This window comes from Platichthys flesus, chromosome 12 (assembly GCF_949316205.1).
Source record: "Platichthys flesus chromosome 12, fPlaFle2.1, whole genome shotgun sequence".
Classification (NCBI taxonomy): domain Eukaryota; kingdom Metazoa; phylum Chordata; class Actinopteri; order Pleuronectiformes; family Pleuronectidae; genus Platichthys; species Platichthys flesus.
In genome coordinates, this window is record NC_084956.1 from 15,703,100 (window position 1) to 15,717,850 (window position 14,751).

The 14,751-nt window shown below is 38.2% G+C and overlaps 1 protein-coding gene across 1 annotated transcript; it reads left to right on the top strand.

Annotated features, from left to right (window-relative positions):
• Window positions 1–1,861: 1,861 nt before the first annotated feature.
• LOC133965988 (interferon-induced, double-stranded RNA-activated protein kinase-like) lies at window positions 1,862–11,294 on the top strand. The gene is made up of 14 exons (XM_062400636.1): window positions 1,862–2,060; window positions 3,366–3,491; window positions 3,568–3,711; window positions 4,276–4,408; window positions 4,563–4,648; window positions 4,853–4,943; window positions 5,821–5,879; window positions 6,004–6,123; window positions 6,221–6,346; window positions 6,504–6,708; window positions 7,221–7,361; window positions 8,553–8,651; window positions 8,861–8,923; window positions 9,189–11,294. The coding sequence occupies exons 1-14, from the start codon at window positions 1,954–1,956 to the stop codon at window positions 9,324–9,326; spliced, it is 1,638 nt and encodes a 545-aa protein (XP_062256620.1). The 5' UTR covers window positions 1,862–1,953; the 3' UTR covers window positions 9,327–11,294.
• The last annotated feature ends 3,457 nt before the right edge of the window (window positions 11,295–14,751 follow it).

Consider the following 14,751-nt stretch of genomic DNA (forward strand, 5'->3'; position numbering starts at 1 on the left):
ACATTAGTCTATCTTTGTAATACATACACGATCAAAGAATTGTATTAATTGCCTACCTCATTGTACAGTTATTATATTTTCCCTATTATGTATTTTTATCATTTATGTTTTATTTGACCAATGTATTATTATACTTCTCATCGTTCATTTATATTTTCTTGACATGAAATATATGTTGTTGTGATGCCTAAAGTTTATATTTGTGTTATTATGTATTGATTATATTATTCATGGTTTATTATTGTTAGGAATTCAATATTTTAGCTGTTGTGTGGGTCTGACTGTATTCTTTGCAATGAAGACAGGAGGGGGGCCTTGAGCAGGTTGGGCCAGATATAAGGCCTTTATACAAATTATTTATAAATAACCCTTGCTGCATAATGTTAATAATGAATCTTATAATTGTTCTGAATTATAACTTTTGGTATTAAACCATTATTCCCTTAGATTCATTCACATCACATATACTGTTATAATTATATCAAACCCCTTTTGTTCTGGGCCATTATTAACTACCAATTGCTAGCTGATTTACACTAGGCTGTGATAATTGTCCATAGCTATGTGTTGTTCAACTTTCATTGCATCTCAATAAATACTTAAATTGGACCAGTCCGGCTCATCTCTTATTTAGGATAAACCAACACGCCTGACATTATACCGACAGTATCATATTTCCTTTGTCCCAGTGTTTGTCAACTATTCAATGTTGAATAAAGTACAAAAGCAAAAAAAACGATCAACGTGAGTAGCGTTCATCCGGGGGGAAATCGAAACTCTGGACTGTTATGGAGGACCATACATGACATAAGTAAAAATAAATAAATAAATAAATGTATAAATAAATACAGAAATAAATAAATAAATGAATGAATAAAAATGGAAATAAATAAATAAATACAGAAATAAATAAATACATATTTTAATACCAAAAGAAATGTCAAAAGAAATGTCTTAAATATATTTTAACATTTATTTTTTCCCTGATACATTTCCTTTGCATTTGCAGTGTCCTTATGCTAATGAGAAAGGCGGGCCTAACCGCAGTCTCATGCAGGATTGGTCACAGGAGTGTAATGATCCAGCCCTACTACTTCTGCCTCTCAATGCTGGTGTCCAGTAGCTGTTTGCAGCGTTGAGCCAGTTCACACTTAAAATGAACTAGTTCAAGTTCAGAGGGTTAGTTAAGGTTATTTTTTATTGGGATGATTTAGCTGTCAGTAGTCCTGACTGTGAGCGTCACGTCTCGTGTTGTACTGAGCACAATGATCGAGCCGAGAGGAGGAGGAGGAAACAGAAACTCCAGTCCGGTACAAACCACCTGCAGCCTCTGCTCTGATCATGAAGCCGCTGATCTCTGAGCAGATGTGACCAGAGAAACTCTGTGTTTCCACTGTTCCACAGAGTCACTAACTGGCTGTTTCACGGTGAAGAGATCAAGTCTCAGTCACTGCCCGTGTCTCTGAGCGAGTGTGTGACGGAGCGCAGGGGCTGTGTGTGTGTGTGTGTAGCTCAGTTGACCAATCCTGCTCGAGACTGAGGTTAGGCCCGCCTTTCTCATTAGCATAAGGACACTGCAAATGCAAAGGAAATGTATCAGGGAAAAAATAAATGTTAAAATATATTTAAGACATTTCTTTTGACATTTCTTTTGGTATTAACATATTTATTTATTTATTTCTGTATTTATTTATTTATTTCCATTTTTATTTATTCATTTATTTATTTATTTCTGTATTTATTTATACATTTATTTATTTATTTATTTTTACTTATGTCATGTATGGTCCTCCATAGACTGTGAGCTGAAACGAAAGAGGAAGTGGATGTGTACACAGAGCAGTGAGAGTTGACCACCGGTGAGAAGAACACCGAGAGAAACCTTGACGTTTGTTGTTTGTTTGCTGTTTTTTTAACAGAATTTAAGATTGAATCTTGACCGCTGCGCCGATAATGGCCACTAGAAACTACCTAGCTGAGCTAAACGATTACGAACTAAGAACAGGCTCCAAGGTGAGTTTTGAAGAGTCGAGCCCCGTGGGACCCGACCATGACAAGACGTAAGTTCAAACAGACGTGATAGATTAAATCCTGATACTATACAGCTGTCTGTTTATCTGCCGTTCCAACAAAATCTAGTCAGCAGGACTTTTACTATGAGGTAGCATGGACATCACATGGCTGAAATAATAAGACCTCCTGAAGAGATGTAACATATGATCTGCAGTTGTCAGAAAGGAGTTAATTGTAAATACAGTCTGTCCCTGTCTGTTTAAACTAATAACTAGCACATGATCAGTAGCTCTAGGACAGATGATCCCAAAAGTAAAGAAGAGTCTGTCCTGTGGTCGGCAGCCATTGGTTTCATGAAACATGTGAAGAAGACATTATGCTGATCGATGATAATGATGGTCACTCACCTGCAAGCCTGTTTGTTCCCTGAGTCGCCCAGATAGAATGTTTAAGATTAATTGTATAGTTTATTTATTTAAACTAGGGTTCTTTATGAAATAAATATGACTTTTAGATGTTAATGTGAATTAATTACATTACCATGAGTAATATAAATTTTGTCATTCATTTTCTCAATAATTTTTCATAAAGCCTAAAAATTGGTAGTATTTAACTTATCATGCTTAAAGCAAGGTTGTTCAGGCATTTTTAAACAGCATGAAACAAGTGTCCCAGATTCTCAAATTCAGGCAGAATTTTCTTTATTTGCTTAAAGAACACTAAAAGCTGTGTTATGTCTCCTCTGAGTATATCGCCATTCTTTCTTCGGGTTGGTTAGAAAACTTCTAAATAATTGCAGAAATGTATAATATGTTGATCTTATGTGTGAAACAGATTTCAGAATAAGTCATATAAGTCAATATATTTCACATTCACCCCTATATTGTTTTACACACATTAATGTGTCCTTTAATTTAATACGAAGATGATGATCCCCCTCTGATGTCCTCCAGCAGAAATAGTCTGCTCACTCTCTCTGAAACAATAACATCTTTATTTGTAAAGTCAACAGTGAAGAGTGATCAGGTACATGTGATAGAGGAGTTGCACAAAAAGAAGAGTTCAAGTACCTCAAACTTTATCTGTTTGAATTAAGGAAACAGGACGATGTTTTTCGTTTGCCTCAGTGCAATGTTACACTTTCAGCTTTAAGACGTAAGCATAACTGAACTCTTTTTCCTTTGGTAAACTCACAGTTGTCACAACAAAGACATTGAGTTCAAATAGAAATCCCTAGAGGCAGGAATTGGTAGCATGTGCACATTTACGTAATGTAAACCATTTTCCCACCGTACTAATGCCTTCTCAGGTCAACTTTACTGTCTGACAAAGATCTGACAATTTCTCCATAGATTCACCCAGTGGGTAGTCTGCAAAGGTGAGGTGTATCCCAAAGGTGTGGGCAAGAGCAAGAAGGAAGCCAAGCGTAATGCTGCTGAACATGCCTTGAGACGCTTGTTGGAGAATGAACCTGCCAGGTGAGTATATCACAGTAGCAATTCATGGTTTCATTTGGATGCATCATTGATGTGAAGTGCTACTTGTCAATTTCAGCAATGTGGGAAATTGCCAGAGTCTGAATGACAACAGCGTTGGAAGGACAAATTTCAAAGGAATTCTCAACCACTACTGTCAGAAAAAAAGCCTCGTCCCTAATTACCTCCCAGTGAAAAGAAGCGGTCTACCACATTGTCCCCAGTGAGTACAACTCAACCTGCCTCTGTAAACTCAATATACACAACTGAACTGTATATAAAGATGCACAACTTCTCCTCTTCCTCCGAGAAAAATGAAGCCCAAATATCCCAGATAGGGGCAATGCTGCCATCTGGTGATTTCTACGTTTTTTAGAGGCAGCCTGTTCGTGAAGCTGCTGTTTCAATGTTCCACTGATACACAACAAGGCCATCACAAATCTGTCATCAGGAAATTTCACAATGATCCCTTGAACAAACAAACAGCTTGGTAAGAATTACCTAAAATGATAAAACCATCTTTGACAAATCTGAACTTTTAGTTTGGTACATGGCCCATCCTTTAACATGTAAGAGGCAGGATATATGACCTATACTGAAAGCCTGTAACCAGGGGGCGATACAATTTATTTGGCTTCACTTTGGGGGAGCAGTCATGTCTTCCATCTTCATAAACAGTCTATGTTGCCTGCAGATACTGTTTGAAAACTCATGATAGATTCAAGGAAGAAACATTTTGACACATCGTGATAATCTAAATCTAAATATTTCCTCTGTGTCAACACAGATTCACCTACAAAGTAGTAATCGAAGAGAAGGAGTACCCTGAGGGGGAGGGTAATACTATCATGCAAGCCCAACAAAATGCTGCTCAGCAGGCCTGGTCTGCTCTTCAAGAGCAGTCCGACTGGGACAGCAAGGTATTTAATAGTTTCTTCTCTCTGTATTATCAAATATAATAACTAGGAGCCAAGGAAACGGCCCATCTGGCCATGTTAAGGAAAGTGGATCTGCCCAATTTGGCAAAATCCAATCGTATATATATACAGTATATTGTTATGTCAAACACTTTAGGTTTCCTTGAGGTCTACTGTGTACGAAGATGATGATCCCCCTCTCATGTCCTCCACTTCAACATCGACCTTGACAGCAACTTCACTGTAAGCACTTATGGACATTACTAGGAGCTCAGATTATGATTATCTACTGTAACTATTTAGTATTTATATATACTATTGAGCACTAAAGTATTACTGAAATATCACCATATACTGAGATTTACATATACTGAGCGCTAGAGTTTTATTGAAATATCACTATATTCTGAGAAATCTGTCCTTATGTCTGTCATTTTTTTCTGCTAGGGACCCCACAAAGTCGTCATCACAAAGCGAACCAATGAGTACGAGTGACTCCATAGTATTCATGGACTCATCAAACCATCACAATGATCAGGTCTGTTCTCTCATATATACAAAAAAAAAACTGTAGCGTTTTAGAGCAATAGTTTACACTCATCAGGAGTACTATATAACAAGAGAAAATAGTGTTGTCAGAGGAAGAAGGTTAAATTTCGTCTGTGTTGTAGAGACTGACTTTGGGCCACAGGCGGTCATGTGGGTGTCTGTTTTTATATTAAAAGCCTTGATCATAAGACATTTAAGCCAGGAAGTTAGATTTTGAACGTCAAATGACTTGGTAACAAAACCAACCAAGGATCAGGTCTTTCTGTTATTGCTCTAAAACTGTATATATAATATACTGTACAGCCTGCATGATAATAATAGTAGTTAGTTAGTCTTTGACAATATAATGATAAACTTCCTGTTAATGCCGGGCCCACGACCGATTATGATCCCACCTTATAGTCCATAGTCCCACTGTGTCTCAAATACTGTTATGAACACAATAATAATGTACGGTTGCTTATAAGTCAAATAAACACAGAGAATCTGAAAAACAGTTTTCATTTCACAGGTAAATAACTGATGACCAGCTGAAAATAAAATACATATTTGTGTGTTTCAATGTTAAACGAAATATTTGTTAGCTCATTAGCTACTATTAGACAGCAGCTAACGTTAGCATTCACCCACTTCTATTAGGGCTGTTTTCATAGTGAAATATAAATGCACATACTGACAGAGATAACTCCTAATACTGACAGTACATCATACAGAGGGCTTAATTATTGGTCAAACATAATAATTATCCATCTGGCAAAGCTGGAGATCCACTGACAGACTGTAGCAACTCGACATTGTGGAGGACATACACACGTCCAAAACCATTGACTCTAAATGCATATCTTATATTTACTTTATTCTCTCAGGTTGCTGTGGAAAAAAAGGGTAGGGCCGATAGTGTGAGTAACACACCAACCAGTTCCAGGTAAGACTAAAAGGCAAGGGATTGTAATGTACACATTACATTTTCTGGTAATTGGTGTTGAGTCATGTACAAGACATTACTGTTTTTTTTACTATTATGGTTAAACATTTTTAAACCTCTACAGATTTACATCAGAGTTTGATTCCATAAAGTTTCTTGGGGGAGGAGGCTATGGTCAGGTGTACGAAGCAAGAGAAATACTGGTGAACAAGAAGTATGCTGTCAAGATTGTCCGTGGTGAAGAGTAAGTTGAGTATGCTAATTTTCTGTGCAGAGTACATATTTGTTCAAGCAACTTTTCAGTAACTGATGCACAAAGATTGTTTTCTTAAAATTATCAGAAAAGCTCTGCGAGAGGTGAGGGCATTATCAGAGCTTTTTCACAACAACATTGTGCGATACTACACTTGTTGGATGGAGGATACAGGTTACATGCAGGACAGCTCAGCAGGCAGTAGCTCTTCTCAGTAAGTCTCATCCGCTAATACTCTTTTTATTTACTAAAAATGAATGTGTGACATTGCACCAAATGTTTTTTTTGTTTCGTATCAGGAAATCATCGCCACAGTTTCTTTACATTAAAATGGGGTTATGTGACTCAAAAACTAATTATTTACTTTCCAGGTCAAGTGGTAATTCATCGGTTAAGTCCCTCTACATTAAGATGGAGTTGTGTGACACCAAAACACTTAGACTCTGGATCGATGAGAAGAATGCAAAAACTCTGCAAGATACCAACAGACGACAGGAGAGTCTAACCATCGCTCAACAAATAGTCAGTGGAGTCGAGTACATTCACTCCCAAGTACTCATCCACAGGGATCTGAAGGTCAGACAAAGTTCTTCTGTCTTTAAATGACTAGTACAGGCATTGGAGATTTGTGATTCATGAACCATTGATGTGTTTTTGTATACTTCCACTTACATCCCTTACATTCAAGATACATATTGAAGGAAAACCCCTGAAGCAAGTCACTTTATTTACCATATGAACCTGTTTTTGAATCAAAATTCTCAGGTTGTGTTTTCCTCTTTTATTTTATTGTTGTGCTTGGATTTTTTTTATTCGTTATATAAGGTCGAGTTTCTCAGCCAGGGAATCCATCGAGCTGTTAAGACACTTCACTCTTTCAGTCTCATACATGCAATGATCTGAGGGTCATTCTTTTGTATTGATCATCTCGATATCTTTACATTTCATGGTGCATTCAATAGATATTGTCATTATAACTAGAACGGCACTGTGTACCTCCTTGTTTGAGGTAATTAAACATCATTGAAGGAGCTTGATGTTGATTGCTGTACTAATGGCTGCTTTTTCTTTTGAAAATGAATGGTTAGCCTGCCAACATCCTGCTTAGACAGGATGGACAAGTGAAGATTGGAGACTTTGGTCTGGTCACTGTTGATGATGTCGATGATAAAAACCCAATGGAGAGAACTAACGAAACAGGAACTCCTTCTTACATGGCTCCAGAACAAGTGAGAGGCCTTTGATTTTCCTGTATTATTGGTTTAAAATGCATCCAATGCTCCCATCCTGTACAGATTCTGTTATACAACACATCCCTCATATAAAACACAAACTTGCATCAAACTCAGTAATTTTATTTCCCTTCACAGACTGAGTCAGTGATGTTGAGATCAGGGCTCTGGGGTGGCTGATGGTTTTGCATGATAGATAAGAATCTAATCTAAACATCTAATGTGTCCAAAGCACACACAAACATTATGGTATTTCTATATTACCAGTTTCATCCCGTCTTCAGAAGCCAAATTAATAACTGTTCTATCGAGACAGTTTATTTGCCTCAACAGGGCTCGCTCTCACCTGTCTTCACTGGAGGCAGTGAGAATTGTGACATAAAGAAAAAGTAATCTAAATTTCAAGCTCCTGTTTACTGTCGAATTTACTCTCATTTACAAACCACCATACAGACAACCGGGACAAAAAAAACAGTATACAACAGGTCCAGATAGAACACAAAATTATAAATATATATATATTAGATGAATCATCAATAAAAAAAATATCATGCAATAGTATTTCAACAATGTTATAATATGCATTTCACTGGAGGGATTCAAAAATACATTAATAAAAGATGAATGCTCTTCTCTCAAGTCACGTAAAAAATATAAGACAAAATAGAACGCTTTTTTAAGGTGCATCCTAAAATAAAGTGTTCAAATTTAGAAATACATTTAATAAAAGTGTTGATTTTTGTTTCAATTTTTCTTTTTGTTAGAAAAATTATTTGCTCATCGAAATTCATTGATTTGATTCGCCAAGTGGCGTCACATGAGATTTACCACGAATGCAATAGGTCTATCACAATTTCACAATTCTCAGTGATTCATCAGTCATAGGTCTAGGTTATGGGTCTGTGTCACAGCCCACCTACTAGTTTGTGTATACAGTAAACATCCTGTCTGTCTAGACCAGGGCTACACAAACATTAAAACCTCTGAAATGATATTATATTCATAGAATTTATATTATATCGGCCAAAAAAAGTATAATAAAAATTGTTACAAATTAGAAAAGAGAAAAATTAAATAAAATATTTTAAAAATAGAATCACAATGGTCAGTAGTGAGTCAGTTACTTATGAAATAACTTATTAATATAAATGCAATACCTTAATACTGTGTTGTTTTTTACTACTCAAGCTTGAGAACATCTATGACCGGAAGGTGGACATATTCGCCTTTGGGCTGATATACCTTGAGCTCCTCTGGAAAGTCTCTTCTGGCCATGAAAGGGGGAAGGTGAGTCGTCAATGTCCCGAATATTATTATTAAAGTGTCACCAGATAAAATCATGACACAGGCCAATGTTGGGTGCTTAAGAGCTTTAATGTTGATCTTATTTAATCTTTACTGCTTTTATTTTTAATGTTCAACAGAGAATTCTTATTTGAATTATCACGATATCCCAAGTTTGGTAACTTGCCCATTCATTCGTTTTATCTCTGCAGGTTTTAAGAGATGCCAGAAATCAGAAGTTCCCCAGAGAGTATCAACTTACTTTTCCTCAAGAGGTAAATATCCATAGTAATTTTATCCTAACTTCTTCATTCATCACATGAAGCAGTGTTTCCCAAAGTGTGTGAGTTAGCCATGATGGTCAGCAACAGAGGAGCAGGGAGGCTGACACATAATATGATGACAGTAATGTAAAATATCAAGCAGCACACACAACAGTGTTATGAGAAGGTTTTAGAAATGTTGCAGCATGACAGAATTTCTTGGTTGAACAACTGTCATTAAAGTTTTTACTTCTTCTGTTTGTTTGCTTTTCTCCAGGAACAAATAATAAGGTCAATGCTCTGTAAGGAGCCAAAACAACGACCTGAAGCAATGGCTCTGAAGGCAGAGCTGGAAAAGTTGGCCCACACTCTCAACCCTGAAAAAACTGAACATCAGAAAAATGTTACAGTCTGAAAGTGACACACGCAGGAGGTTATAAACATCTGTCTCCTCTGATTGTACATTTAGATGTTTTATGATTTTGTGATGGCTTTTATTGTGCTTTAACCTGAGATCTGTAGCCCACAAACAACTCATACTTAACTAGACACACACACACACACACACACACACACACACACACACACACACACACACACACACACACACACACACACACAACAGACCGGTTGAATGCAGTTATTGAAAGTCACTTTTGTTGAAAGCATCAGCTAAATGAAATGTAATGTAATGAAATCTCACACAGGTATGACAATGGGTGGCAGTTTTGGATGTTTCGTGGGGCTTGTCGTACAAACAGTAGCATGAATGAAATATAAAATCAATTTTATCACGATCCCCGGAAAATTATCATTTGACACCAATTGGGGGTGGGATCTCCAGGTTGATTACAAGTGCGCTAAATATCATCAAAGGGAATGACTTTTGGGGCCCCCCCCATACTGCTCAGAACCTGGGTGTGACACTTGAAAGTCAACTCTCCGCGCAGGCCAGCGCATGCTTCTGCGTTTTCACGGCCCCGCAAGAGCAAGAGCCCTTCCGGGGCCCTTACGTGCTTATGTATCTCTTCTTACGTGCTTACGTGCGTCGCCCCATTTTTCTAACTAGACTAGACTATTTGATTGGTCTGCTAACTACATCCTTTCCAGAGTCTTATTTCCGGTTTCATGCCACATAATAACCGCAGAAACAACGGAAGATTTAGAAGAACCAATATGGACCAAATAGAAGAGCGTTTGGCAGAAGAGATCCGAAAGTATGATCACTTGGTTAACCCGTCACTGACTGGCGGATTTGTGCGCCAGAAAAAGGCTACGAGGAGCCGCAGTGGCTATGTAAATAAACAATCAACGAAGAAGAAAGAAGGCGTCACTAAGGTCGTCTTCGAAAAAAAACATTACTCCGCCTAGTCTTCTGGCGGCGAATTGCTTTATAAGACGCGCAGCGCTTGGGGAAGCTTGGGGAAGCATGAATGACAAAGAGTCCTGCAACACAGCTGCGTGAAAAGCCGCCGACGCAGTTGCAGAAGCATGCGCCGGCCTTTAGCGCCAACATTTCTGCAGCAACACGTTCTTGTTGATTCATGCTGCACAACATCAGGAGAATACGTCCACTTCTCACTCAGAAGGCAGCACAGGTTCTGGTCCAGGCTCTTGTCATCTTACGCCTAGACTATTGTAACTCTCTCCTGGCAGGTCTACCTGCTAGCACCATCTGACCTCTGCAGCTCATCCAGAATGCAGCAGCTCGCCTGGTCTTTAACCTAAATTCACTCACACTACGCCACTCCTCCACTCCCTTCACTGGTTACCAGTGGCTACCCGTATCCGTTTCAAAACATTAGTATTTGTGTACCGTGCAGCGAACAGATCGGGTCCAGTCTACATCCAGGACATGGTCATACGTTACACCCCAGCCCATTCACTTCGCTCTGCATCTGCCAATCGGCTTGTTGCTCCCTCACTGCGAGCTAAACACTCAACAAAATCACGACTCTTTGCTGTCCTGGCTCCTGAATGGTGGAATGAGCTCCCCAGTTACATCAAGACAGCAGAAGGTCTATACATCTTCCGCAGCTAACTAAAAGCAGACCTCTTCTGACTATACCTTCAATAAAAGTTTAAACTAACAATTTAGTAGCACTTAGATGGTACTTACTTATGGCACTTTGTAGTTTGGCTTTCTTGAAGAAAAAGAACTTCTTGATTCTTGTTGTTACGGGTTTGTACCCTCATGGTTGAATTCACTTATTGTAAATCGCTTTGGTGGAAGCGTCAGCTAAATGAAATGTAATGTCATGTAATCAAGAGATATTTTATGATGAGATATATTAATGATGGAAATGTCTTTTCTGTTATGTATAAGTGTTTTAAATCATTCCAGCCATTGCATTGTATTGCTTATCATAAGGGGGAAATAAAATTGTGGTTATCTATTTGTTATCTGTCTATCTACTATCATGATTGTAGGAGCCATAAATATTTTAAGTTAAAGAAAAATATTATTATTATTATTATTTTGGTTATGATACAATGTGTAATGTAATACATTTTCACAGATTTCAGTTATTTTTTGATTAATGTGTCATTCAGAATATTGGTCCGGACCTCCGCCTCAGTGACACATTTGTTTTCTTGAAGTCACTTAAATCGTTATATAAAGTTTTCACTTTGTATGTAGACAACTCGACAGCCTTCTCCAGAGGCGGCATATGGCTGCCATATGTGAAAACATTAGTTAGGGCCCGAGCACCTCCAATGGGAGGCCCTATTGAAATTGAAAGGATTATTCTGAGCGCTTTTCAACATGCTCAAAAAGTTGTAAAAGTTTGCAGTAAATTAGAAATGTGTGAATAATAACGTATTCTGGGGTATTTGGAAATGGGTGCGGAAAATGGCTCAACAGCGCCACCTACGCAAAAGCCTCTCATTTAACATTCACTGATCCTGGTGTCTCATGACCAGATGCACAAAAAAGCCTCAAGGAGCATTATGAAAAACATAACAGGAAGTTTGATGTACTTGTCATAGAGCTTTCATCAGATCAACTTAAAATTTAGACGAGTGTCATCACAACAAAATGGAGATCTAAAGTTATACCGTGTGACCATGGTGTGTCAAAGTGTGAAGACCGAAATGAAGACGATTAAGCTGAACCTGCAGTATTAGTAGTAGTGACTACTAGAGGGCAGTGTAAGACCATGGACTGCCCAAGGCACAAATCTTCTTCCCAAGGGCTTAATAGTTCATTCACATATTTTGTATGTGTTGGTAACTACATAACACTAACAGAGGTTTGAAAATTTATGTTTAGAGATAAATTTCGTTCATTAATGAGGGTAAAAGGTAAATTTTGTACATGTACATTACACGGTGTGACCATGGTGTGGCTGGTCATTTTCTGCAATTTTACCCTGATGAGCTTGTCGTAGCGCTTTCATCAGATCCACTTCAACTTCTGGGAATGTCCCCTAAACAAGATGGAGATATAAACTGCCTCGGTATATTTGATTTCATCACACGGTGTGACCGTGGCCTGGCGTCAAAGTTTGATTACACACCATCTAAACACGAGCTTATGTATCTCAGGCATAGTTGGTTCAATCAACTCCAAACAACACATGTAAGACAAGAGTCGCGACCTGATGACATCTACAAAGACATCATGACTAATAATAATAGCGCCACCTCCTGGCTACAGGAAGTGAAGTGTTTATTCTTACTGCAGTGCTCAAATGCATGCAACGCGGAGACATGCGCTTGGTCATCGATCGCTCTCTCTTCCCCGACCGCAACAGACTAGAAACCGCCTGTGCTCTGGCCCGTTAGTGCAACGTAGCCCTAGTTTTATTTGAAGCACACAAGGCCAAAAACAAGTAATTAGGAAGGGTACAAATGTGGGACAATACAAGAAACCAGAAATTTACCCTCATGAGGGTTTTTTTCATTTTACCTTACATTAGGACTTGTATTTCTTATGAGGACAAAGAGCATGATTGCAAAAGTCATGACATTTTAAGTAAGGTAAGGTTCAGGGTTAGGGTGACAGGTATTACTCATGTTGTGGGGACCTAAATCTTTTTACACAGCTCATAGGGACTTGTCTTCCTAATGGGGACAAAAAGCACATCCCCGTAATGAAATGGTTAATTTTAAGATGAAGACATGTTCCAATGTTAGGTTAAGGTTTGGGTTAAACAAGTAGTAACTTTGGTTATGGTTAAGGTAAGTGTCCAGGAAGTGTGTAACTTCCTCAGAAGGTATGGAGACAATATGTTGTGTGTGTGTGTCTGTGTGTGCGTGTTATCATCATAAAATGTGATTGTGAACATCTAAGCTTTAGGATACGAAATGGGCAGCAACTATTATTTTCATTATTGATTAATTTCTCAACCTTTTCAAGATTAATCAATCCATAAAACTGTGAAAAAATGTTGTTGAGTTTTTTCCAATGTCTTTACTTTCATAGTGGGTTAGCCAAACAAAACTTTTGAGAGCCCCTTCTTCTAATAGCAAATAAAGTAATAACATCCTCCTGGCTGAAGCCACAGCCCCCAACAATAACCCAATGGAGGCATAGAATTCAATGTACAGGATGGAACATTTGACTGCTCTATTACAACTGAAAACAGAGGTGTTCATAAACAACTGGTCCCTCATTGCTCTACACCTCCATTTGATATGATAAGCAGAATATATAGATATATTTATTTTATTTTCTCTTTGTTTTTCCCTTTAAGCAATGGACATTTGCAGGCAATCCTCTTTCTTTTTCGGAATACTATCTTAATGTAATTTCATGTGTGACATGACACCTGAGAGGCGGTGGATAGTGGCAGAAACTTGGACTATGGGCAGAAAAGGTCTCTGGTTCGTCTCTGGTTCGACTCCATGGAGAAACAACAAAAGACGATCCTGGATTGATCTGTCCAAAAACCCAAGAGGATTGTCCCTACCCTGTCAAGCGCCCCTGAGCAAGGCACCTTACTCCCCCAACATCTGCTCCCCGGGCGGCATACATGGTCGCTCACTGCTCCGTGTGTCCTGCACCAGAAGGGTTAAAACCAGAGGCTAAATTTCCTAAAACTGCATGAGTGTGTCTGTGCATGTGTTTGGGATAAATAAATGTATCTTAATCTTAATGTACTGTGTTTGTGGACAATATTAATATGTAACTCAATTCTGATGCCTGGCTACTTGGGTTAACTGTCCATCCATGGACAGTTAGACTTGTACCCATGGCACCTAATTTCATGTTAAAAATGATGTGATGTACTGTAAGACTGCATTTGATGAAAGGAAATAAATAGAAGTTAAAAAAAAACTGTATCATTATTCATGTTTAACAAATAATCATGGCATGGCTACTGCTGTTGAAATAAGTTACTCTTTGTTAGTTAGATGTGTTAAAGGGAGGTCACATGGCTGCATTTACAGTTCCTGATGGAATTATATAATCTGGGTGTGTACTCTGGGTGTGGGCATGTTGCCTGTGTTGTTGGCACAGCACTGGGCTTAAGACAATAAATTTAGAAATATCCCAACTATGCTCCGACTCTGTTCTCATGTTCTTGAATGGCACTAAGTGGAACTCCCACCTCCGCTAAGGTCGAACAATCAAACAAGTTTGTCTAGTTTGTATAGTAGAAATAGCAAAGAAAAAAATTAAGTGGTCTGATAACATTAATTATTTGTAGTCCTAAACAGTGGACATGAAAACCAGTGTAACATACAGTATATTTTACTCTTAACTACAAGTATCTGCTCAAGATAAATAAACTAAACACAGTTTTATAATGCAACACACAATATGTCAACTAGGAAGGCTTCAGGTTAACATCAATAAACATCAGTTCAGTCAGACAACTCACTTCAACACT